At 39.8% G+C, this 27,886-nt stretch overlaps 1 protein-coding gene across 1 annotated transcript in view; it reads left to right on the forward strand.

Moving 5' to 3' along the window:
- LOC105695921 (serine/threonine-protein kinase Genghis Khan) overlaps nucleotides 1–26,497 on the forward strand; it is a 111,619-nt gene extending 85,122 nt beyond the window's left edge. Inside the window, exons 6-15 of the mRNA XM_023432243.1 lie at nucleotides 11,432–11,567; nucleotides 11,709–11,950; nucleotides 12,203–12,383; nucleotides 12,572–12,760; nucleotides 12,854–13,039; nucleotides 13,877–14,058; nucleotides 14,196–14,297; nucleotides 14,402–14,525; nucleotides 15,446–15,603; nucleotides 25,259–26,497. Coding sequence (XP_023288011.1) covers nucleotides 11,432–11,567; nucleotides 11,709–11,950; nucleotides 12,203–12,383; nucleotides 12,572–12,760; nucleotides 12,854–13,039; nucleotides 13,877–14,058; nucleotides 14,196–14,297; nucleotides 14,402–14,525; nucleotides 15,446–15,603; nucleotides 25,259–25,372 — 1,614 coding nt within the window. The 3' untranslated portion in view covers nucleotides 25,373–26,497. The remainder of the gene's footprint in view (nucleotides 1–11,431; nucleotides 11,568–11,708; nucleotides 11,951–12,202; nucleotides 12,384–12,571; nucleotides 12,761–12,853; nucleotides 13,040–13,876; nucleotides 14,059–14,195; nucleotides 14,298–14,401; nucleotides 14,526–15,445; nucleotides 15,604–25,258) is intronic.
- Nucleotides 26,498–27,886: the final 1,389 nt, after the last annotated feature.

Genomic DNA, 27,886 nt, shown 5'->3' on the forward strand with positions numbered 1-27,886 from the left:
AATGTCGTACAAAAAGTCGTATGAGGGTTGACCTATCATGTGAGTGCGAAAATGGTAGTTCGTGACTGAAGGGACGACGATAACGATATGAGAACAACGATTCTGAGAGTGCCGAAAACTTTATCGTGCCATATCTTTACGTACATAGCAGCAATCAGAGTCGGGTAAATTTTAAAAAATTCCTGATTTTTTACTGAATTTTTTGAGTCCATCGAAAGTTTATTTCTTTATCTGTAGCAAAGAAGAAATTATATTTTCATTTCCCCCACTCCTGAAATCCTAATCCTTACTGTATATAACTCTGTAGCGTCTCGCTCGAACTCAACGCGCAGGGCGCGTTTCTCGCATCGCTCAACAATACGAGTTTCTCGCTCAAAAATGTATTTGGCTCGAAACTCTACCGAGTTTCTTGATGTATCAGACAATTTGACATTTTTTGCGTATTATTTTCCAATCCTTTTATATATTTTTCTTAAAAATTAACTCTTATACTTGAATTGACCTAATTAGAGCGGCAGTGTGAAGTTAGCATATCAATTACTGGCATTTCAAGAGAAATGTAGAGCTCTAATAGCATCCTCAATAGTTCTAGAGTTCTCCATAGTTTATTTCAATAGTTCTGTTTACTTAGTCAATAAAAAACGAAATTGAATAAATGAGATGCTAACTTCTCGTAGCATCTCAGTAATGAAAATCTGATTAAAAAAGTCCATATTCTTGCAGGTCTTGACGTGACTCAGAGTTATAGGTAACACAAATCGATAATTCTATCGATAACAATCAGTTGAACGTTATTAACAACTTGAGACGTAGTACCATAGGGTACATGAGATGCGGGGGTTTCAACGGTCTCTACGGACTGGAAAAAACTCCTACGGATAGTTTTAGGAACTCAAGTCACTTCTCAACATAGTTCATTCATCATAATTCATGACTATCAGATCTGAGACGCTGAGGTTCCAACGGACTCTATGCAGTGGAAAGAATTCCTGGCGATAGTTCTAAGCATCTTTATTACTTTTCAAGAGAGTTCTGCCGGTTAACAACATTTTGTTCTGCCGGTTAACAACTTTTGTTAAAAGCTAATAACAATTTATGACTCACCCCTGAGATGCTAGGGTTTCATAGGGTTCTATGGAGTGAGAAAAAATCCTGGGGATAATTCTAGGCTTTTTGGTTACTTTTCGAGAGTTTTGGTGGCCCCTATGCCCCCTCACGTTACGAGGATTCAGGTCCATCGGAGAATGCGCCTGGTCCCCAGCAAACTACATTAAGAATATTTTAGGCGGAGGAGGCCCTCCGAATACCTCAAAGGGTTCGCTGCCATCGGTCATCATCTAAGGAAAGATTCCACACGTCCCATCGATATTACGTAGGGCCAGGTGGACTAGATAAAATATGTTGGATTGCTATCGGGACCTGTCGACTACCTTCCTCTCCCTTCGGGCTGTACCCCTCCGACATGAAATCTAGGAAAAATTGTGGGGGGAGGCCAACCAGACAAAATTAGTAATAATTCAAATAATAGAATATTTTAGGGACAGAGAATTACTTGGTGGTGCGGTTAGGCTGAAGCGAGCGGCGTCGGGGCCTAACCTCAGAAGGGCCTCCGAGGTTCGGGCTGGCACACATTTAGGGAAGTCGACACCGGTTTGGAGGGTGAGGACGAGAAGTCCCAAAGGACACTCGTGATCCCTTGACCGCCATCGAGAGCCTGTCACCGGCCTAGAAGTTAGGGGCGCCGGTTGAGAGGCGAGGTTACGTTTCCCCAGGATGGGCACGTGGATGCCCGGGAGTCGGTATGTAGCAGATAAGGAGGGGCGAGCGCCGCGCGCGCAGGATGCAGCGGCGACCCGAAGCACTGCGTTACCGGTCGGGAAGGACCTCGCAGGGGGTCCGATCAATCAGGGGTGACTTCGCGGAATTTGCTATCGATCCTCAGATGGCTTAGATCCGGCTTCGATGAGCGATCCGAGGCACGTGCCACTGGCCAATAACCAAGGTTTTCGGAAGCTCCGGCCAATCGGATCGGTCTTCAGGTGGGGAAGGTGGCCGGCGTTGCGTACCCGGCTCTCACGTGCCACCGATTAATAAAAAACAGAGAGAGTCTGGCTCCTTCTTCTTGGATAAACCACGGATGAGGACGGACGTGCCACAGAAGTTTTAGAGAATTGTGATTGAGATTTTTAGAGTTGTGAGAAAAGAGAGATCGAGAGAAAGAGACAACGAGGAACTTCGTTGCAGTTAAGGTATTGGCCATACGGCCTTGATTTTGATTTATGGATTTTGACAAGGTGTACGGTCCCTATCGAATAGGGCCATGCCAGTTGTAGAGTTGGAGTCAGTGACCGGTAGCAACGAGGAAGGCGCGATCACGGCGTATAATAAGTAGCGTCGTTTAGACCGGGAATCTGCGACCTCGAGCAGTGTGAATCGCGAGCGTTAATTCGTGACTTAGGTTCGAGTAATTTAGTGTCGCCCGGTAGCGACTGGCGCCCATTCCGCGAGTATTAGAGACAAGGCGAAGAACCTTGTGACAGAAACTACTTCACATAACATAATGTTGCTAACCGACAGAACTATGTTGAAAAGTGACTTGAGTCCCTAAAACTATTCGTAGGAATTATTTCCAGTCTGTAGAGGCCGTTGAAATCCCTGCATCTCATGCTCCATATGGTACTACGTTTCAAATTGTTAATAACGTTCAACTTATTGTTATCGATAGAACTATCGATTTGTGTTATCTAGAACTCTTAGTCACGTCACCACCTGGAAGAATATGCACTTTTTTAATCAGATTTTCATTACTAAGATGCTACGGGAAGTTAGCATCTCATTTTTTAAATTTCGTTTTTTAATGACTAAATAAACAGAACTATTGAAATAAATTATAGAGAACTCTAGAACTATTGAGGATGCTATTAGAAGTCTACCTTTTTCTTGAGATGCCAGCAATTGATATGCTAACTTCACACTGCCGATTCATATCCTGTTAAATATTAAGTGATTGTTTATCAGGTACTACTTGGCGGGTGACTCTCTTTTAGTATTTGAAGAATATGTAACAGGGATAACAGCAAAGATAGGGCGCATAACATTCATAACATACAGTTAACCTGGTACCGGCCTTACGGCCGACCGCTCCTGAGACTTGCGCCTCTTATCGGCACCCCGAGGGGTATACGGGACCTACGCCACCAGCGCCCCCACTATCATGGGGGCCAGCGCGTGGCCCATGACGGACTTGGAGAAACCCAGATGCTCAGGACCGCTCGTCAAACCCTAGGGAGGCGCTAGCCGGGTCGGGGCCTCCGCGACGCACTCCCCGAAGGGAGGCCGCTTGACCCCGGCCGTTGCCCGCGGGGAACCAACGTGGAGGTCTCTCCTCTGCACCCGCATGGTGCGAGCATCCGTGCAAGGCGCCAGCTGAGACGTAATGCTCCAGCGTGGTTTGGCGAGCTTCCCAAGCTAGGTCGGGCGGAAACCCGATCCATCGGCCGAGTTGACCCGGCAAATATAGGATCGGTTATCCCACCTATCGGCCCGTACTAGTTCGCCGGCCTTCTTATTACGGCCGGTAGGGCCGGCCCCCAACCCGCACCCGGATAAACCAAGGACACGGGACGGGTTACCCGGAGCACCTCCAGCCGTCCGGTCGAGAAGTATTCCCATGATGAGGGCCACCTTTCGCCGGTAACTCTAGGGGGAACAAGAGTGCGATCAAACTCCGCAGAGCGAGCATCTCTCATGGTTCCCCAGTAGCCATTTGCCATTTCGTTACGGATCCATGGGGATCCGCATCCAGCCCCACCACGAGGAGGTTTACGGATGGCTCTTGGGCGCGTGGGGGCCACCCCCCCCCCCCCCACGTCGTTGCCTTTTGGAGGCCATTCATAACATACATTGCAGATGCATTACTGCAACACTATATTAAATCGAATAAGCAATTGTTTCTATGATTCCTTTCTATTTATTAAGATATAGACCCGTCAAGTAGTACTTAATAAGTAGTCACTTATGTCCGGTTACAACAACCTCGGTTAAATCATTGATTACCTAACCGTAGGTTAAAGTTAACGTCTAATGTGACGTCTCGATGAGAACGATAATCACGACTCAGATATTTTCGCTAAATAAATCTTTAATAACTTAAATCAAGAAACTCGGTAGAGTTTCGAACCAAATGCTCGTATTGTCGAGTGATGACCGGAACGCGCCTTGCGCGTTTGAGCCTCAGTGAGATGCTACCAAATACTTAACGCTAAGGATCCAAATTCCAGGAGTGGGGGAAATTGAAATCTGCTCTCTCCATTACTATAAAAAAAGAAATAAGCGTTTGACCAACTCAAAAAATCAAGAATCGTTTAAAATTTACCAACTCCGATCGATAGAATGTACACGAAGTTTCAATTTTTACATGTGCTCAGAATTGTTGTAGTTTATCAGCGTCGTCCTCTTCGACATACCATGATAGATTGACTTTCATACGGTTTTCGTCCAACGTATTGAAGCGTACCTTGCGGTACGAACGCTAACTACACGAATGAGATGTTCCATTCAGTTGTGGTCTCTCAGTCACCGGTGGCGATAGTATACATAAGTTATCGTCGACACCTTTGGGTTTTTTACCATAGCATTTTACTTAGGTCAGGAAGACGTTACGGTGTCGAAAGTAGATCAGTACCACTTGAAATATAAACTTCAGCGATCGCGTATTTATCTATACAAATAACCTAGAAATGTTAAACGACTGCAACCAGCAGTTGTTTGACATTAATTTTGGAACTCCGTGGATACTGAAATGGAAACACCTAATTTCAGGTTAGAGAATGTTTTACAAAAAGGAGTGAAATCACTTCAAAACATCTTCAGTGTACAAAAATTTAGCCGAACACGTTTATCTTTATTCAATTAATTTCAAAAATAGCTCAAATTACTCCCTTCCATGAAAAACTCAAATCAATTATTTTTACCAAAGGTTACAGTACATTTGCGAATATTTAATTCAATATTTTATTTGGCGAGCACCAAAATGATCATGTACTGGGAGTATACCTCAGGTGCCCGTCAAATAAAATATTGTTTTCACATTTAGTTTCTAATTCTTTTATTTGTTTCGATATAGTTTTTACTATTTGTCTTCGGTTTGAGAAAGCAGAAAATCTTGTACATGCAACATACGCGAACCAAATGTACTGTGACATTTGGCAAAAAGATTTTAGCTGGAATTTTAATGAAATTAATGTTCCGCTATATTTGGCAAAAATAATTGATTTGAGTTTTTCATGGGAAGGGAGCAATCTGAGCTATTTTTGGAATTGATTGAATGAAGATAAATGTATTTGGCTAAATTTTTGTACACCGAAGGTGTATGTTGAGGATACAATAGAATGAAAGGAGAAAGAAGAAAAAAAGAAGGGAGCCTCACAGCTGATCCTTCACGGAACTCTCGATGTTTTCCTGATAGTTAGGAATGCGACCGTGGCCTATTCGAAGTCCACGATCTCGATTCGGATGTTCGTGTGGACCCGAAGCCGGTGAAGGGAAACGGCCTCTGGTGCAGGAGGGATTTCCGGTGCTTCCTCTGGGCCTTGACCTACCCCACAGTGGTCCCAACTCCCAAAATGCTGGTCATAATATCAAGGCGTTTTTTAATTTTTATGAATCTTGATATGTAGGGTTTTCGAGATCGCTTATTACGAAGCTGGACTTAATTTTTCAAAAAACAAGATGGACGCATCAAAATGACTGATTAAAGTTCTCAAAATTAACGTTTATTTGACGAACAATAATTTTGTTAAAGTTTTAAAATATCATTATAAAAAATAGATAATATATTGTTAAAAGTAAATAAGCATTTACTGATATAAAAGAAATTTACATTTAATCACTGTCGGTCAGTAATCAGTATGGTTCCACTCTATGGGCTTGTTTCCACCTCTTTCTTAACTCTGAAATTAATTTGCCGATGACTGTTTCCATATTTTTCTGTAATTTGTAAGGTTTTTTCAATTTCTTTGACAGTTCATTCTCAAGAACTTCAAAACATATCTTCGAACTGACAAATAATTGTTTTTTTATTAAATAAAATATCTCTTTTCTCGTTAAACAGATTTTTTTAAGATCATCCGAATTTCCTGAAACATTGATATATGTATAAAAGTCATTAAAATGTAAAAAACGACATATTTAATTTAACAATTAAAACCTTCAATATAATGAAAACTTTTTTAGACTAAAATGTGAAATAAATTTGTCATAGAATATTTTTTTCGTGTACTTATTTTCTGAAAACACTTATTTAATCATAATGCTATGTTATTGCTTCAAAAGTGATAGGTTTTTCACGTGATAATTATAATAAATACATAGAACATTATGCACACTTTGAGGCAATTTGTCCTTGCACAAAAACTTACATAGAGACCAGACTTGCAAGAACTAGGAGCTAATTTTTTCATATGTTTTGAATAAAAGTGTAATAAACATTTTAAAAAAGATTAGAAGGCAAGAACTGATAAGAATGTTTACTCATCCGCTAGTATGTCAGCATTTTATATAGTGTGCATTTAAAAATTATCAAACATTTAATTATTAATTTACTTTTAGCATTGTTATTAAATTAAAAATTAAATTAAATATTTTAATAATACTCACTTTTAAGAGACGACTCCATTCTTCAAAATTAAAATCGGTGGAATCACAAACAAACTACACACTTTTAAAAACAACGTTTGTTTTCGTATACGTTCAACGTTACACTCGAGACGTTCACCCGGCGAGCCAGCCCGGCGCGTTCATTCTCGCGCTAAATTTGAGTTCACATCCGCGGTCCAATCTGGGCGCGCGACTGTAGCGTAACGTCAGCGTGAGAGATGTCTGTAGGTCGCGTTAGGTCACGTAGGAGCGTAGCTCCTCAGAGGCGGAGGCGGGGACTCGGTTTAATGGTACCGGTCTTGGGCTCCATAAAGCCATAAAGATAGGCCTTTCGGTGATACCTGGGGTGCCGCATCCCCCGAAGCAGCCCCTTCAGGGTGAGGGTACCGGTGGACCCTTGCGCCTTGGGAGGGAGTGCAGGAGAGCGACGCTAATGGGACCTCCCTTGCCGTCCTTATAGGGATTCCCTTGAGCCAAAAATCACGGCAGGGGTCCACTGCATCTGGTAATGCGCCCTCCTCTCGCCATCGTTTCGGAGCCGGAAGTCCGAGTTTCGGACGCGCCGCCCTGAATCGGCCCTTGTCAGAAAACGCGGAGCTGCGGATAGCTCACTACGACCCTACTCTGCACGGCCCCGGCACCTAGGGTGGCGGTGGAACAAAAATTTCATTTTAATATGTCAAATTATTTAATGAATGAATGAATAAATAACTAAATAAATTGGAAAAAAGTAGTTATAAATTGAGCAAATAAATAACTAAAAAATAATTATTTAACTACATAATAAACCAATAAATTACTGACTGACCGATTAATTGTCCAATTAATTAATTCGTTTATTCATTGAGTCTTGCGGTAAACGGTCCCGGCGGGATATTTATTCTAACTGCAAACTCAGCCTACAAAGGTTAGACGCGACACATAAATATTTGCAACGGGAAATTCGGAACGTCCTCCGATCGGGACGGAACGATCGGGGGGGGGGGGGGACAAAGTATAGTCCGCGACCAAGGAAAAAATAGTACAGGATTTCTCGACTCCTTTTTTAAAAAGGACAGCGCTGTATAATTCGTGACTATGAGTTCTGTTACACCTTATATAACCTCTTGTCTCACCATACACTACGTTGTTACATTTGAAAGTCGGTTCGCGGCTAGGAAATAGAAGCGGGAGCTTGAGGTAAGAGGAAGGTGCTCCCGTACGGGACATCGTGAGCTCCATTTACCGACTAACAGAGGTAAAGGAGGTGCGAAGATTTTAATGAACTGAGACGTGATCGTTTACGGAGCGTCGCAAATAAGCATTAAAATCCTATTCCAAAATCCTATACCAGTTTTGAATTAAGCAGTTATAGAAACCACACTAAACCGATTTATATAATGATCAAATAATTTTGAAATTATATTATTCGCCATATTCGATTCGCCATTTTGAATTCTGAACTTCGCATTTTGCTGCCATATTTGAATTCAGCGATTCCAAGATTCTAGAGAAATCCTTTCTTCCGATCAAAATCAAATCAGCCTGGAATTTTTTGTCCGCTATGTTGGGTCCGGCATTTTGAATTTTGAAATTATATTATCTGACTTGGTTTCAGCGATCTCAAAAACATCAAAAAACCTTTTTTCTATAAAAATCCAATCATTTTAAAGCTGGGATGGGTATAGTTCCTTTTCGTTCGGGCGAGGCGGTGTCACACGTTGGCTGCCCAAAAACCATATGAGAGTTCACCTATCATGTCTGTGCGAAAATGTAGTCTGTAACTGGGGCGCCGACGATGATGATAAAAGAATCACGATTCTGAGAGTGCTGAAAAATGTCATGCCATGCTATGCAATGCTATATCTACACATAGGTAATCGCAATCGGAGCCAGGTAAATTTTAAGAAATTCCTGATTTTTTGCTCGATTTTTTTAGTTGATCAGACGTTCATTTCTTTTTCTAGTGTAATGGAGAGAGCAGATTCCCATTTCCCCCACTTCTGAAATCTCAATTCTTGGCATATAGAACTCTGTAGCGTCTCGCTTGAGCTCAAGCGCGCAGGACGCGTTTCTCTCGGCACACGACGCTGTGAATTTCTCGCTCAAAAATGTATTTGGCTTGAAACTCTATCGAATTTCTTGATACGTAATTTATACGTATATGAGACGAAATCCAAAATGTAGATGGAATAATTTAAAAAATATGTCATTTGTTTTGCACCAGATACGTATTTTTAGAAACAATTTGTCACAATCTGTTTAGGGACTTGAGATTTCAGGATATACAAACATCTGATACTGATAAAATCCCTATGGTGGTAACCAGAATTCGAATCCGAGCCTTATAGGTAATAATGGTGATTCAATCTGACAATCCTATAGGTAATAGTGGTGGATCTGACAAAACTTAATGCCATAGGAGCATAAATTTGCGACGGGTATTAGGGGTCTCGTACCCACACCCTGCAAATCTTCTGCTCCACCATCGTTTCCCGCGATAATTACGCGATCGACCGAGCGGCACGTTTTTTTTTTTTCTTTTTAGGCCCGTACGGCTCGCTTTAAATTTGTTTTGTTAAGGCGCCAGGTATGCCTCAGCATACCACGAGCCCGTGGTCTCTTGTCGATTGATTGCGACGTGGTTTACGCCACAATATTCGGTAAGCAATTTTATTAATAATTTACACTCACTACATTCGTTAAGCGCCAGCCGCACGTCGATGGTTCAAAATCTTAATTAACGCGAGTCTCAAATTCTGAATCGAGCTGCGCGTCGCATATTTACCCTAATTAACGCAAATTTTCGCGAATTAACCCAAACTCTAATCGCGGATGTGCCCCTATTATCTCGAATTTTTCCCCATGTTATTTCGTGGATTCCCCTATGACTCTGACCTCCTGGAACTTGGGCGTGGGATGAACGGTGGGTTCTTCAAATTTCTCTATTGGTTGCTTGTAGGCTTTCCTGAGTCTCTGTTTTGCTTTCGCTTCCGGCAACAATCCACTGTTAAGGCTTTCCACGGAATGCCGCAGGGGGCCGACACTGCCATGTATTGGGGTGTAACGCTTTATGCACTACCGCCATCTTCGGTTGGAGTAAACCCTCTTCGCGAACTAAAATATTTGGCGGGCTATTCAAATTCATTTATTAAAGGAAGGGATATTTTCGGGATTTAAAAAGTACTTACAATGATCAAAACAGACGTTGCTTAGATTGACACACAAATGTAAGAAAACAGTATATTAAACATAAAAGAAGTAACAAAAGTGTCAGTAGCGCAACGCCTGTTTTAAATCACTGTAAGAACTGAAATAATTACATTAAACATTAGTCAAAAAGTAACATATTTATTAAAATAAAAATATTAATTATTATGAATGTATAAATATACAAATTCTATACAAATTTAATTTTTGTTATAATTACTTTCATGTGGATGGCTCTATAGATCGCATTTAATCCATTTAATTATTACAATTATTATAGGAAGAAACTACAAACTGTTCTTGATTTACACTTTTACTCACAAACTCACGTTCGCGATTTAATACTCGAGGTAATCGAAACTTGTGAAAATATTGCCACTAATCGAGGTTAGGTTCACTTTAGTTCAGTTGTCCCGACTATTTTTATGCGCATCTACGCTGCGCCTCCTGGAGTCTCTTGCTATTGGTTAGAAAATTTTGTCTCTGTTCTTCTCTTTCTATTAGACTGAAAAGTCACGATACCAGCGCAGTCTTTGCTTGGAGTAGGTGAACTAACTTCAGCGTTACACCTCTCCCATAAGGAGTGTCACCCCCCTGGAATGCCGGCAGGTCCCGGCACATATGCGGTGCCGGGTCTGTTTCGGCAGTGTCCGAGGAACGGATTGGCCGAGCGGCGTCGCAGACGATACCCGGATTGGCTCCGGCCCGGCGGCGGCCGCGTCAGCCGACCAATAAGGCCGCTGCCCCGGGGTACCCCGACGGCGACGGCCTCTACCTCGCCGCATAATACAAGGTCGCATGGGCGACCCAAAATCCTTGCGCCCGCCAGAGCCGCATGGGCGAACCCTAAGGCGTGCGTCTTATTAAGGCCTTCTTACTATTACGCCAAACATACCCTCGGCCCCACCGCTCGGAATCTGTCCTAATTTCTATACAAAACCCATATTATTTCCCATAATTATTTCATATGATTTCCCCAATTTAACGTTCGGGCGTTCGCTAGCGTCGCTCGCGGGCAGATCGTTCGCGCTAACAATAAATATGGCTGGTAGGCAGCCCCCCCATCCTTCGCGAGAACGCGATTTCCCTTAAATGTGGGGGGGGGGGGGGCTACTGACCCACCACATTACATGATATAAACATGGTTTTTTTTTCGATATTCTGTCCCAGACCAATATTTTGCAACAATGAACCTCTGGATCGGTTTGGCCATGCTATACGCGGTTTCGTCTAACTTCGACTGTTGAATTTTCTCAATTTAAAAATGTTTTTAATCGAGTCTCAGCCGAGTTTCATGATATCAAGTACTCCGAAACTGCTGCCCAGATATATATCTGTTTGTATTACTCTCTGTAATGGTGGAATCTGAAATTATGAAGTTAATGATAGACTCCAAGCATACTCGCCCGGTTCAGTCCGAGACCTCGAATAACATTGTATAAGAAATTACCAAGAAGAGGTCACCTTGACCCACGTGCGTGTTCCAGGGTTAAGGGAAAGTGATGGGTTAAGTGGCAAGTGCTGAAAAAACATTCAGAACAAATCTTTTAGTACGATGCCTTTTAAATTGTTTAAACATTTGCAGATCTTTCGAGCAAAGGAACTGTTGGACAACACTCTGGCTCTCATTAAAAATGTGATGTCCGGAGCAATTATAGATCCAGATCGTCTAGTCATTGGCACTGAGGAGGGCCTCTTCTGTTTAGATTTAGATCGTAGTGGTTGGTATAATTTTTCTCTGACATGACGATTATCGATATTCACGAAACGTCGTTATTTTTCGCTGGAAATTGTATGTTCAAAGGAGCTTCTTTGATAATTTTGTTATACTTATAATGTGAAAAAACTGCTGTTATTTCCAGAGATAGCCAGAGTCGGCGAAGGAAAGAAAATATACTTACTTGAGTACGTTACGGAGGAACAATTGATTGTAGTGCTTAGTGGAAAACAACGACATGTAAGATTGGTTCCTGTGAGAGCATTAGACGGAGATGAAGTGGAATGGATTAAAGTAGCAGAAACGAAAGGTTGCATTACATTAACGACCGGAGCCGTGCGTCGAAATCCACTCACTTATTGTTTGTGTGTTGCTATAAAAAAACAGGTGAGGTGTAGTTTTAATTTCAAAAATGGTATACCTTTCAAATTTCACATTAAAAATAAAAATTTTAACTTGTACTATATACGAGTGGGTTTACTAAAGGTTTTACAATTTTTAATGAAATATGCACTGAGTTTGATTTTTTATGAAATTATTTAATTCTCAAAATTTTTTAAAGTAATCAATGCGTTTTTTTCATTTTCATCGAAATGTTTATTAAAAATTCTTTGTATAAGAACCATTTTATTATAACAGAATGCATCGCAAGTGATTATTTATGAAATAACTCGTACAAAAACGAGACACAAGCGTATACGTGAATTAATGCTGCCTTGTCACGCACAAACGTTGCAAGTACTATCAGAAGGTCGTCTCTGCGTTGGTTATCCTTCCGGTTTCTCCATCTATAGTATTTTAGGAGATCATCATCCTATTTGTGAGTAACGTATTTATTCATGTTTTTCACTCTAAATGAGTCCGTTTGAGGGTATTCAGCTATAATGCTCCCCTGTTAGAATATTATTGAAAAACGAGTATTTGGAAATATTACAGAGTATTGGTATTATATGTATACACATATGTACGTAAATATATATGTATGTATCTTTAATTTTGCTATTTCAGCATTGGTTCATTCTGAAAATACCCTCTTGGCTTTTCTAACATACAGTTCTGTGGATGCATTACGTTGCATAGAACTACCTCGAGGTGAATTCCTATTAGTCTTCCATACATTGGCAGTTTATGTTGACAGCCAAGGAAGGAAAAGTCGAGACCGAGAAATCATGTATCCTGCCGTCCCTACTGCAGTTAGTCAGTATATATACTCATATCATTTTACTTATGTTCAATGCGAAATAATTTGAATCATTTCCGCGTGTATACTATTACACATACGTGTTTCAGGTTGTTGCGAGGGTTATTTATTAGTGTACAGTGAAACGCATATCGATGTATTCGATTGTACAACCGGAGATTGGTTACAAACCTTGAATGTAAAAAGAGCACGACCTTTAAATATTTCGGGTTCGCTCACCAGCTGTGTCATCAACGATATGCCGCATGTAATCTACTTGAGTAATTTACTTCAAAGTAAGTTTTCGCGTCTCATATCTCTCTCGTATCTTAACAATAATAAGTTTATCAAATTTAAATGATATAACAGAAGCCTCTGAAGCATTAAAATATTAACTGTTCCCCGAAAAGGATGCATCAAATCATTTGAAACTTTAGCACCTGATTATGGAGGCTCTAAGGAATAACGTGACAAGCATAAAATTAAATTGTTTAACAAAAAATTGATTAATTTAGCCCAGATTAGAATCGAAAACAAAAATTATCCATATTTTATGCCTTTTAAAAGTTTAGAATCGAAAACGAAAAATCACGTTCTCCGTAAAACAATTTTGATCACTATAGTAATTCAACATTACAGAATTGTGTAGGAAATGTCGAGAAAAGTTTTATAAATGCGTGAAGTGAAATTCTCAAATTCCCGTGAGCAACATGTGTTCTGAAACTGCCCTTGGAGCAGAAATTTAGTTGTCGCTAAATGTGACAAATGGCGCTGTTGGTCGATTAGAGTATCAAAAATCATGGATCCATGGGATGTTTTAGGTTTTACTTCGGTCTTTTTATAGTTATTCTATTGATATGACATATGGAGTACTTTATTCCGTATAACTCTCGATGTTGAGTGTAACAGATGTCGACATAAATACAAATGTCGACACATGGCGCACCAACTTATGTTACCATTCAAGTATCTAAAATGGCGTTACCGCTGAAAAGGGTGTCGATGAATTTTATTTTATCAACATCGATTGAATTTCGTGACGCCTTTCATGTCATCTTAAAGCATTCGTATTAATGCACGCCAAACATGTTTTCGGCTGAATATAAATTGCAATTAATCTGGATCATTTTCAGGAGAATTGTTAAATCTAACATCACTTGATGCAAGTGGTAGACAAGTGACAAGGCCACGAAGACGATTTTCTTTACGCGAAGGAAATAGAGCGGTGCGGCCAACAGATAGGCGTTCCAAAATGATATCTGCTCCTACAAATTTTAACCACATTAGTCATATGGGACCCGGTAACGGAATACAGGTAACGGAATACTTTTACGAAATAAAATGCTTGGCGCTTTCCAGTTCTCTACTTAGTACTTTAAACGTTTCAAAAATTGGTCAACATACAATAACATTCAATTGTAAGGAAAACTATTTCGTAAATTACGTTTATAGATTCAACGTCTGCTGGATCTACCAACAACTTTGGAAACGGCGGATCAACAACAGTTTCCTGGGCATCACAGCAGCTCACAACTTCACAGCAGTCAACAAAGGGTACACGTTTATATTCTTAATTGAAAATACTTAAAACAAGAAATTTTTTTCTTTTACCAAGTTGTATACAACATGCGCTTTTCACGTTTTATATTGGACTCTAGTCGTATGGCTCCACGATGCATGCGCCGAGTAAGCCAGCTCCACTGCCTCCCAGACATCCTCCTTCGGACACTCGGCGACTTAGTTCCCACATAACGAGAAACTCCGGATATTCACCGCATAATGGTACACCGAATCTCTGTTAATGTTTTTCTTAGAAGGGTGGGGGGAGGGTGGGAAAGAGATGGGAGAGGGGAAGAGAGAGAAGGAGGAAGGGGGAAGAGCATATGAGCGTATGAGTGAATGCGCGCCAGTAATTATGACAATTACGTAAGTTATATTACTCTAGTTAAATTATTTCAACATCTGCATCCATATTCTGTAATATCCATTCATTATTAGCATATAAAAATAATTGTTTTTGACAACTCTAACGACTCACGTCACATTCAACATTGTTAACGTATTGAATTATAAAAAATCGCGTTTAACACTAAACCTACCGAAAATGTATAACCCCATTACCAATACCATTAAGAGACGGTCACATGACCCGCCAGTGGTAGATTTAGTGTTAATAATACTTTATCATCATTATTATTATTATTATTAGCACTCTTAGTTATGATGATTAAAAAATGACATTCACCAATATTGTCGATTCTATATTTTTTGTTAATAGGACTTACAATGCTTAACCTGATTTTAAGAGCTGTGACATTATTTTTGAAAATTTCTTTATGCCAGTGGTTTTTTAATCATTTTATAGAAATAGGAGTATTGTGTTTTTCGTAACAGTATATTAATGTATGCAGAAAAGCAAGTGCCTTAAATTACTTTAGAAAAGAAGCGCAAACTGAATTGTGTTTAACACAATTAAACGTGTTATTAAATAGTTTCATTTTCAAATACTTCAAAAACGAATTTACATGATTATGATATATGCAAACCCAGCATAGTAATATGTTCAGATTGTCCAGACTGTCCAGATTGTTTACTTACGCCATTCTCATAAATACTCACATATACATATATGAAAAAATGGATTACAATAAGGACGTCATAACTATGATTTGTGACAAACCTTTCGAATCTCTATGCTTCAGGATCAACATCATCGCGAAGGGGCCCTGCTCCTCCAAGACCAAGTGCAACCCCCCCTTCATTACCGCGCACACCTATTGACCAGGTTGACTCTGAATCACTGCATTTGCGATCACATACACCTCTTTCTCTTGGCAGTATTGCATCATTACACGAGAAGGTATATTTTTATCTGCAATTCCAACTTTTCTTAATAACTCACAATAAGTTTGTCCGTTTATCGTGCACTGCGGAAATCGTTGAGGGGGAATGGTACATCATTTTTTCTGTGGTGTTGTTCACACTTACGAGAACTGGAAGCAAAGAAATTTTGCACCCAATGTTTGTACAGGATGTACTTTGCTTGAATTGATGAAATCACAGGCTTCTGAAACGATAATTTTCCCTACGGAGCCATATTTTTTTAATAATTTTTCAGAAATATATATAATAAGCATAAATTCGTACTGGCAGCCTATGAATATATTGGGGCGATTCAGCATGGCCTCTGCAGTTACTCATTCAACGCTTATGGCACTGATACAAAGAATCATAAATCAAAAAATTACCATGCAGAGAATGCTGAAACTTTGCCAATTTTACACTCTACGAATGGAAAATGTTAAGGTAATATGAACGAGTCAGCCTACATATAGCTGAGAAGTCGAATCGTTGGTAAAAGTATTCTCCGAATTGAGTGTACCGATCCGTTTCAAATTTTACCACGTCAGTATGGAAGCCCTAAAATAGGTTCTAAAACTCACGAAATTTAATTTTTCATCAAAAATTTATTTAGTAATTATGGACTAGAACCAATGGCGTGGTTCATGCATGTTTTCGATGTTTTACGCTTCTTGGAGACTTAGAAGCGAAAATGAAGAGTTTCAGGATCTAGCTCAAACAATTTAGAATACCGTAGAAATGGAATATTACAGAGTCATATGGAAAAATATAGAAAATACTTTCACCAACAATTGCAAGAGAATGCTGGCTTGTTTCGTGGCTATCGCGTGTTTTTAGAGCAAAAATTTAGTCGCAGCTAAACATCACAGATCACGACGTTGGTCTTAAACAGTCGTTAGAATAATGAATTCCGGGAATTCGACAGTTTTACATCAACCTCGTCATCATTACTTTACCAAAATGACATATGGAACACTTCATTTCGTATCATTCTCAATGTAGAGAGTTAAAGACAACAAATGAACAGAAATGTCGGTAACGTGACGCGCCAGTTTGTTACCACTTGAGTATTCAAAAGGACGTTACCACCAATAAGGATATAGATGAATTTTAATTTATCGACCTCGATTGTATTTCTCAGCACCTTTCGTATCATCTTAAAATAATATGAAAGTTGAATCTTTGGGGTCGATTGTTCATAAAACTCGCCTGCGAACTTGGTGTAGCGAATTGTTTGAAATTTTACCACGCGAGTATTGAGTTCCTAAGAAATATCCTGACATTCACAAAATTTCATTTTCATAAATAATTAACTAAATATTTATTAACAAATTTAAACAAACTTTCATAGGCATCAAGACCTTCTGTAGGGCTTCCATATTCACGTGGCAAAATTTCGAACGACTCGATATACCCAGTTTGGAAAAAAGTTTTATAAACGAGACCCTTCAGACGACACTTTCATATCACCACCTTATACAGTTAATCGACATTTTTGGCTGAGAACACGAAAAGCCGTCAACGAAGAGGTTTCCCTCGCATAAAATTTGGCAATTTTGCGCTACATGCAGTACTTTACATCGTGCCGTCGCTGCGCTGTAGAATAGTCGCAATATGCGACCTGAGGAAAACAGCATATGACCGTACTTATCAGGACTCTTATAGGTTTTCCTATTAAATGTAATACGTAAACGCATCAGTTCCTGTAAATGTCGACTCCGGTTCCACAAATGAATTTCTTCTGTGGTACAATAGATAATTATTGAATTTTTATTTTCTTTTGAATTTTTTAGTAACAAAGCCTTAATTTCCTTACATGAAATATAACATTTTTATAGAATCCCGACGCCCGATGACTAACACTCGACATTACTGAGGCACAACACATTAATGACGCTTGCAACATCACAAGTTTTTCCATTATTTGCCGTTAAACCACAGAATAGTCAACTCGACATTTGCCGAGTAGTACCATTCCCCCGTAACTGATCAAGGTCTAAATGCGTTAATAATTCTTCTAGGTATATAGTAGTTTACTCCTCGTTTATTGTCAAATGTAAATTCGATGTGAAAAATTCTACTCAGACAGAAGGTAGATTTTAAACCTTATGAAATGTTCTAATTACAATCTTCATGCATGTAAGTACGTGTTAATATTTTATATTGTTAGAAATTCCGAAGAGCGCATACGACCAATTTATTTGAAACCTGATATACTTATGTATTTTGATCCGCTGATTACAAATATGATAGTGAAAATTAGTGCAAATGTCATTTTCAAAGTGAAAATGGCCACTTCAATCAATTTTACATTGTTTTTGCATTACTTTTATGAACATAGGTTTAAGAAAAAAACTGATTACGAATATAAAAGTAAAACTAGGCGCCCATGTCACTTTCTGCGTGCAAGGGGTTTAAGTCGAGTTTATATCTTTTGGGAGGAGCCACTGTTACGTCTAGGGATAGGGTAAAAGAAAAAAAGTCGGTATACGGAAGGGGGGGCGAGACCTAGCTCCTACACCTTCCTTACGATTAAGGAATTGAATGGAAATAAGAAAAATACTCGAATACAGGGGGGGGGGGAGGGAGACATAGCCCCCGCGCCTTCTGTATCATTGAAAGAAATATAGGAAATAGGAAAATTGTGGGCCCCTCAGCGAGTCCTATGCGGACTTATCGATATTGGTGTTAAGAAAGGAGAGAAATGGAGTTTCGTTTTCACTAGGTTTATTGTATAAAAGATAAACGTGAGGATATACAAATGTGTGCGTGAGTGTGTATGTGTGTGGGCGTATTTCTAAATACCTTAGTTTCTTCCTTGAAGCGACGTTTGCTCCTCGAACAGAATTTCAGACGTAGGAACTTGCTTCAGAGATTAGTTCGCACGAGAGTGAGTCTATCAGTCTAGTTCGTAAATTCGGATTGTAAGTTCGAGTTTGAGATCGAGATTTGAGATTCGAGTTTCGAGTAAGCTCGAATTCGTTTGAGTGTTTCGAATACCGCGAATTTCCCCCACGCTGTAGGTAGTTCACCCTAACGTCCACAGTTGGCGCCACCGGAAGAGGGTATTGTAGCGACTGTCTCGGTTCCCTAGGCCGACGTATGCCGCCACGGTCGCTCGCGAGGCGAGATATAGAACGTGGACACTTCACTTTCTTTTATTTCTCATTCCTCCATACAATACTTCATACTTCTTAAAAATACCTTTTGCGCGTTAAAAGCTACGACCAGCCAAGCTTTAGAGAAGGTTCCGGTTTCCCCGGGCCCTACACCCTCTCCTGGTCCTCCCGAAATACGCGGTTCTCGACGGTTGGCCCTACGGGGCCCTCGATCCGGTAGAACGAAGAAAATAAAGAGGGACTGGGGAAGGGCCACCCCACGTGGTCCAATCTCTCGATAATGTACCCGGGCGGTTGCCCCGTGTGACTGCGACCCGGGGCGGCCATTAGTCGCCCCGCGTGACTAACTGGCCCTGAGGAAAAATACAAGAGAAAGAGAGAGACGGAAAGCCCGAGATAGTGAAAACACAACTCTAACGAAGGGAGGAGGGAGGCTACTCGCGGTGTGAGCTCAGGCCTGAGTTACCTTAAAGGCCCTTAGGGCTAACCGGCTCTGGCTCGGCGTGACGGTCCTCCGGCTCTCTGTCGACGCTGGCGGTGTCGGTCCGGACTTCAGTTGAAGCGGCAGGCTATGGCGATGAGATACGAGTGAACAACTAATTTTGGGCAAAGAAGAGCGAGCCGCGGCTCGCGGCCCGTTTTGTACGGGCTCCCCCTCCTTCGGTCCGGCGGCTCCTGTGGCGTCTTATTGGCCTAATTTTCCAGGTTCGTGGCTCAATTAGCGGCCTCCAGGTTTCGGACATAGATCCTCCTGGCCGGTGCCCTCCCGGAGTGGGGCGCCGGCGGGCTACCGACTCGTGTCCGTGAAGTTGGCCCCTACTTTTTCGAAAATGAAAATGTTCATTTTTGTACCGGATTGTACTCACTTTGTACCGTGTTGTACCGTTGAAACAATTGTCCTAACTTCAATAGTTAAGTAACAAATTGAAAAAAACCGTTTTTTGAGCTAGGCCCTACTTTGTTGAAAATCGATGTTTTTTTTTTTGTTGTACCGGATTGTACTCGTACCGAATATTGTACCGTTGAAAAAAAATTATATAAATACTTGTACTAGATTGTACTCACATTGTATCAAGTTGTACCGTCGAAACAACTGTCTTAACTTCAATAGTTAATTAACAAATTCGGAATAACCGTTTTTTAAGCTAGCCCCTACTTTTTTGAAAAACGATGTTTCTTTACTTGTACCGGATTGTAATAATTGTACGGAACATTGTACTATTGAAAAAAATTATATAAATATAATACATCTTCATAAAATTTAAAAAGTTTATTTAAAGAAAAATATTTTTTGTTTCGAAAATTAAAAACTTTTCATTTCTACCAAGTTGTACTCACTTTGTACCAAGTTGTACCGTTGAAATAATTAAGCTTACTCGAATAGTTAATTAGCATATTTGAAAAAACCGTTGTACCGTATATGGTACTCAGTTGTTCTGAGTTGTACCGGCTTCCTGGGAACCGGTTAAAGCTGGCACAATTCGAGTTGAGGCTAGTACAACCCGGTACAACGAAGGAAACGTAACTTTTCCCAGGTAGACGTGATAAGGAATAAACCCCGATTCGTGTGAAGTCTAGGTGAATTCGGTAGTGGCTGAAAGTTTGTACTGAGTTGTACCGGCATCCTAGATACTGGTACAAGCTAGTACAATTCGAGTTGAGGCTACTACAACCCGGTATAACGTGACAAACGTAACTTTTCCCAGGTTGACGAGATAAGAATGAAACCGCGTTTCGTGTAGAGTCTAGGTAAATTCGGTGGTGCCTGAAAGGTTGTACTGAGTTGTACTGAGTTGTACCGGTATCCTAAGTACTGGTACAAGCTAGTACAATTCGAGTTGACGCTAGTACAACGCGGTACAGCGTGACGGAACAAGGTTCCATTCCTATTATGTCTACTTGGGAAAAAATACGTTTTCACGCTGTACCGGGTTGTACCAGCTTCAATTCGAATCGTACTAGCTTGTACCTGTACCTAGAATGCCGGTACAACTCAGTACAAACTTTCAGCCACCACCGAATTCACCTAGACTTCACACGAATCGAGGTTTATTTCTTATCACGTCTACCTGGGTAAAGTTACGTTTCTTACGTTGTACCGGGTTGTACTAGCGTCAACTCGAATTGTACTAGCTTGCACTTGTACCTAGAATGCCGGTACAACTTAGTACAAATTTTCAGCCACCACCGAATTCAGCTAGACTTCGCACGAAATGAGGTTTACTTCTTATCACGTCTACCTGGGTAAAGTTACGTTTCCTTCGTTGTACCGGGTTGTACTAGCCTCAACTCGAATTGTGCCAGCTTGTACCGGTTCCCAGGAAGCCGGTACAACTCAGTACAAAGTGAGTACAATTTGGTAGAAAAGAAAAACTTTTAAATTTCTAAACAACATTTTTTTCTCTAAACAATTTTTTTAATTTTCTAAATATGTATTACATTTATATTTTTTTTTTCAACGGTACAATGTTCGGTACACCTAGTACAATCCGGTACAACTAGAGAACTATCAATTTTCAAAAAAGTAGGGGCTGGCACAAGAAACGGTTTCTTTGAATTTGTTAATTAACTATTGAAGTTAGGGCAATTGTTTCAACGGTACAACACGGTACAAAGTGAGTACAATCCGGTACAAAAAAGAAAATTTTCATTTTCGAAAAAGTAGGGGCCAACTTCACGGACACTACCGACTCGCCTCGCGCGCGAGGATCAAGGCCGGTACCTGTATGGGTCTCCCCCCTCCCTCGGGCCGGTCAGCAGATTTCCCGCCGATGATGAAGGGTCCTTGCTGGCTGGTCCTGGACGATGATCCTGGCTAACCTGGGGCTCGATCAGAGCCGTGGTCCCAAGTGTCCCTCCGTCGAGGAGGTCGTCCTAGGTGGTCACGGTGATCCCCGAGGCGTCACGTGATCTCTATCATTGTGGTTCGTTTTGGTCCGTCCGCCGCTTTCAATCCATGGCCGCGGACGGGCTCCTCGGGGACACAAAGACTCCTCCTCGATGGTGTCGGCGATGTTCGAGATGTCGCAGGAGGGCTCCTGGCCGAGAAGTCGGAGCTCTCCCCAGGGACGGACCTTCTCACGCCGCCAGGACGAAGTGAACCCTGCCCCTGCGGGTTCGGTATCCGGTGGCCTTCGCAGGTCCGACCCCTGCGTGATCCAATTGGACCGGGGGGGGGGGCAGGTGCCACCCTCGATGGTGACAATTGTCCTTCGATGATGTGCCCTAGATCTTCTTTGGGGGTGCCCCGCTGTCGCTTCTCTCGTTGTCGTCCTGACGTCCCTGGTTATTTGTTTGGGGTCGTCCCGCGGCGGTCGAGCGTCGCGCTGACAGGGTACGAAATTTAGCGAGACCTTGAGACGCTTAAATATTCGCACTAGGCGAAGGAAATTGAAATTTCTATATTATATTCCTAACATGGCCTAATACCGAAGAGATTACGACAAATGGCAATATTTAATCTTCTTTCAGCTACCCTACTAAAGAAAGGGATGAATTAATCTAGTTCGAGGTACTTGATTAGATATTTAAAACGCCTCTTTTCAGCAAAAGGGAGAAAAATGTACCTCGAGGAAGATTAATTCATCTTAACAATGATTAATCAAAGCATAGCAAGAGAAAGGAGGGGTTCTCATCCTACAACCCTAACACGCTTTCTCTCGAGTTCGTGTCCTTTTAAGGAAACAAAACAAAATAATTGAACATAAAAAAACAGGCGTGAATGAAACATAAGTAATATATTGGCCAACGGCCCTCATCGTCCCCGCCTCCTCACCCGCCGCCGTCCGGACCAGCGGTTCTTAGTTTTTGCGGCGATAACACGGTCCATTTTGTGACGGCATTTCCCCCGACAAAATGCCACGTCATACCTCATAATTCACATCGTTGGTCCCATGATTCCCCGTTTCTTGTGTTTAAAGTGTTTACAGTTTTGCATTTAGCAATGCAGTTTTAGAACTCAAAAATATGCAGAACAGCGAAAAGTTTAAGATAAAATCGATGAAATACACTATTAAATTATAAACATTTGACATTCGGGCAGATAAATAGTTTTGACCAGCTTTTTCCTCGTTTTCGTCACTGCCGCGACCACCACCGCCACGAGAAGCGTTGAGAGGACGAGAAAAGGCGAGGAAGAGCGCGAGGGCAAGAGAGGGCGGGAGAGGATGAGGGAGGTTGGTAGAGTGCGAGGGGACGAGAGGGCATGAATGGCAAAAATAGGCGTGAAAGGGCTAAGAAGCGCTAGAAAGAGCGAGGAAGGGTGGTAGAGGACAAGGGGGTTAGAGAGGGCGTGAAATGGCGAAATAGGGCTGGGAAGGGCTAGGAACGGCAAGAGTGTGAGGATAAGGACCAGAGCAACAGCAAAAGCGCCTTACATTGATATTCGAAAGGACCGCACCAGGTGGCCATCGCCTATTGGTTGGATGGCATCACCGCGGTGTCACCGAAAACGGTCGTCGAAAAAATTTCAAGCATCCCAAGCGAAGTGAAATGTTTAAAATTGCATATCTCTGTATTAAATGTACCAATCAATTTCGTTCATAGCTTAAACATAGAAAAATAGTCCAATCTCGATGACCTAATTAAAGTTGACATTACTCATTCAAGAGGTTCAAAAAACGGCATTCATTGTCCACTTTTACGCCCCAGATTAAACATCGCACGTAATGGTCAGATCAGATAGGTAAGATTTTCGAGCCTCTCTCTCTCTTTATATATATATTTCTTCTTAGCGCGAAACACTACCGAGATTCTTAATGTCGGTAACGTGACGCGCCAGCTTATGTTACCACTTAAGTAGTCGAAATGGCATTACCAACGACAAGGGTCTAGATGAATATTATTTTATCGACATTGATTAAATTTCTCAGCGTCTTTCATATCACGTTAATAGTTGAAAAATACTTGACATGTAAATATATATACAGTTCTCAAGACAAAGCGTGTTTTAATTTATAATCGGATAAAAAATATCTTTACATACGAAAAAAGTTTTAAAAAATGTACATTGTAAGATAATGTAAATTATATATCATTATAATATTAGGGATCTACCAGGTGACTATTAACCATAACAAATTACACAAATGAATAAAATCAAAATACAAATTATATAGCATTCACATTTTTTAGGGCATGGTCTCCAAATTGTTAGTGAAAACCATACAAAAATTCTGTATAGATGAATCAACACATGTTCTCATATAAAAACCGAAGGGCAGTCCACTTTGAAGAATATGTACAGCTTGGCAAAATAACTGTACAATCACTCGTTTTTATGTTTCTAGCATCTTTTTTCACTATACATTTCTGAACATTAAAGTGTGAAAATGTCTAAAGGAACTTTGAAAAATGAATATTGTCTTTTCTGTAGCGCAAAAATCTCGAATTCAATATGATTCCTTAAATTTTGCGAAAAAGATAACTAATTAGGCTCAGCAAATATTCTTTTTTATTTTTTACGGTATATATTGTTTTAAGTGTAACATAATATATATGTTTAGCCAGAGTGATTCATTACTGTTATGTGCTTAATTGCTCTATGGGTATATTTCTGTACAATTTTCTTTTGCATATAAATAACATACAGTACATGTATTTGGCAAAAGTAACTGATTTTGTTGTTTTTGTGTTATTAGTCGTCATTATATGGATACGACTTTGCAAAATGGGTTTTTTCAATAGTATGTATGTGAAGTAAGTTTTTTTGACATCGAAGATGTTTTAGTGGAAATTGTAATTACGGTGCTATAACTACCATGGTACGACAGCGATGGCGCTTTGCAACCTTACAATTTTTTTCATTATTCGCTCTTCGCACGGTCTACTCGAAGCTTACCGAATAGTCCCACTCCTTCTTAACCAATGGTGCTTGTCTTACGTTGTGAACTTGTTCAAACCCTTGAAAAAGAACAGTTGTGCTCACTCCACCAAAAGGTCTTTCACAGTCAAATATACTTTTATCATTCATGAATATATCTTATTTTTCTCGGAAAATAACGGTTTTAGAGGAAAAAAACGTAGAACATAAAAATATGTATTTTTTTAAGAACCACAGTTTTTGTTTCATACTTTTTAGCATGGAATGACATACAGGGGTACCAACTCAGCGTTCGAGTGTATCGAAAATCAAACATGCGTTACGCGAGCGAACCGAAAAAAACCATGTAATTCTACGTGCAACATTAGCATTACAGTTCTGTCCGAAAGATCGAACCCTCCATTTTTTTTCTTAAACCTGCAGATTAATTAGACATTGCAAAAAATAATGTATAAAGTATCGAAAAGTGGCTGTTTTCGCCTTGAAAATGACACTTGCACCGATTTTCACGATCATATTGATAATGTCAATATGCGTAGGTATAGGAAGTTTTAAATTAATTGAAAGTATGCGCTTTTCAGAACTTTATCATATTCTTATATGGTACAACGAGCTCAAAGAGTTATTGAACAAAATAACTGTAGTATTTGAACAGTGCACGACAAACGAGAAGGCGTATTGAATGTACAAACTTACAGCTGATTTTTATTTAGGAACATGCATCGACTGGAAGTCCACGTCACTCAATAGCTTCAAACAACAGTTCAAATCCATCGACACCTCCCAGTCCTGCCCATGATCATGGGTCATCATCGTACGATTCATAAAGTAATCGTCTTAATCATGTGTTTGTAACTAACGAGGTAAAAGACATTGACTTTGTTAAGTTGTTTTGTGGGTATACACATAGCGATATAGGTTATACCTGATTTTCAAGTATCTGTGGTACTAACTTCTGTGAGAAACGATACGTTGCGGTCTTGCACGCCAAAAAGTTAACATGATATTTATTCTTCGGCAGATAATACGCAACAAAAGCCTCCATTACGTTAAGAAAATAAACGTGGTGTCTTTCCATATGTTGCTATAGCTTGTAGAATTATTGTAAAACTATCATTAAAAACATAAAGAGTGATTTTTGATTGAACCTTAATTTTAGCGTGTATTTACAATAATAATGAGACCAATGAGTCAATCATTTAAACATTAAAAGAAGTAGAGCAATTCCTGTAACGGAGGTCTGATTATATCGTACAATTCGATACAATGTGTAATACTGCTCCTGCTACGTAATGTTGTTCGATTGTACGCGGTTACCTTTTATACGTCTATGTCCTATGAAAGGTATTATGCTTCCTTTTTGGCTTACAAGTGTACACAACTAATTTAATTAGCGACATAAGGCCGAATTATTGTATATAATTTACATCTTTAAATACTTGAAAATTAGCGTTTTTGACGTTATTTAACTCATACAGATAGATTTTCTACTTCCTCGAGGGAACCATCCATCTTTTTACTTCTTTCTAATGAATCGAAATGAGTTCAAATAATTTTCAGTTTTAATTTAATTAAATTAGGGATGTCAGTCAAATTATCTAGGCAATAAGATTAGCTACTTAAACGAATCGACCCACTTTCAAACCTAGACATGAAATAGTTGTATATTTAACCACTGTTAGAGTAAATGTAAACAAATTTAATTAATATAAATTGATTAAATAATTGAGAAGTAAATATTATATATCGCCTCATAGTATGAAAAGGTACATCATTCTGTCATCGTATGATGTAACTAAATGGATATTGTATTAACTGTGCAATTTGTCCGGAGCTTTTATGTGGGAACCACTGCTCTTTGGGGACAAATAGATACAAAACTTATTCATATTTGATGCACACTTATATTCTGGAATGTTATTACAAGTGAATATAGTGTATGGCGCACCGTTGCTCGCGTATATTTGACATTGTTCTCCCGTACCCAAGAAAACTAGACATTATATTAACATTTTAACATTGTTAAAGATACTACTATGTGCTGAAGTTACATGAAAGAAAAGAGATATTGTAATTTGGGCACTTTCCTATCTCAAATCGGCGAAATATTGTTTTGTGGCACTAATACTAATTATAGGTAGACTCATCGATTTCTTAAAATACTGTTGTATTACATGTTCGATTAGGAACATCTTAGGACCAGGCCCAACGGACGGGGGGGGGGGGGCAGACGGAACTTCATTTTCCATAGCCCAAACGCGAACGGATTGAAAGGATATATACAAGGACAAAAAAATAGTATTCTTAATTTGTTCCAACCCAGGGAACATATTTTACCTCAGGGCCCGTACCGACTCTTCACGTGCCTACCTTGGACACATTTAATTGGTCGCAGTTTGCGAACTGAGATACAGGAAACATATAGTCTGCAGTTAAGAGTTGATATATTTTAGTAAAACGGAAGTTAAAAATGTGGTACCTCGTCTTAAATCAATGTTCAATTCTGGACAACAAATAACCACCCTTATTGATAATCGCCAGTCCGATTGTTATTTGCGTAACAAATAAAGCATTGCTCTCTGCCAAAGATATACATTCAGTTGACATTCTTTACTTTTTAAAAATGAAACGATATACTATAATGCTTTTATGCGGTTTAAATATGGCTAATCTGAGATAATGATCGTGCACTTATTTTTTAACAATTTATTACTTCGAATTTCTTCACAGATGAAATTTTGGTGGCTCATGTATATTCATATTCAAATTACATTTTTCTAAATCCAGTAACATTAAGTAATTTTTACGATGTTTGTGCTGCTTCTTTAAATGCCAAGTATCACATGAAATCTTATAAGTGTGTTTAAACAGATCGGATGCTTGGATTACTTAGCAACAAATTTAGAAACGTTAATAATAAACGTAATATATGTAATGAATAAAAAAATATTATTACATTGTGCTGTATTTTTTATCTTCATGCTATTAAATGTTATGGACTTATTTTGACGTCCAGATATTTTGTACAATAGATGTCAAAAATTGCTTCGTTCTGAGTAACATCGGATCTCCGATGATGATACTCGACTGCAATAGTAAGAGCAACATCGCGATCAATACATAAATTGAGTCAGCTGGAAAGTCGTGAGTGACTTTTGGTCCCTATGACTGAATAACTGTGGACTGCTATCCTCTTATCGTATAGCGAGTACATCTAAATGGTTGCTAACAACAATCATGTTTTGTGGTTTGAGTCCTGCCCTGTTTAGCATCATTCAAGGGAGATATTTAAATTCATTCGAACACAAGTATTACTATCCAAATAGCATTATCTTTAAAGT

Source organism: Orussus abietinus, unplaced genomic scaffold (assembly GCF_000612105.2).
Source record: "Orussus abietinus isolate OABI.00-Male unplaced genomic scaffold, Oabi_2.0 scaffold249, whole genome shotgun sequence".
In the NCBI taxonomy this organism is placed as follows: Eukaryota; Metazoa; Arthropoda; class Insecta; order Hymenoptera; family Orussidae; genus Orussus; species Orussus abietinus.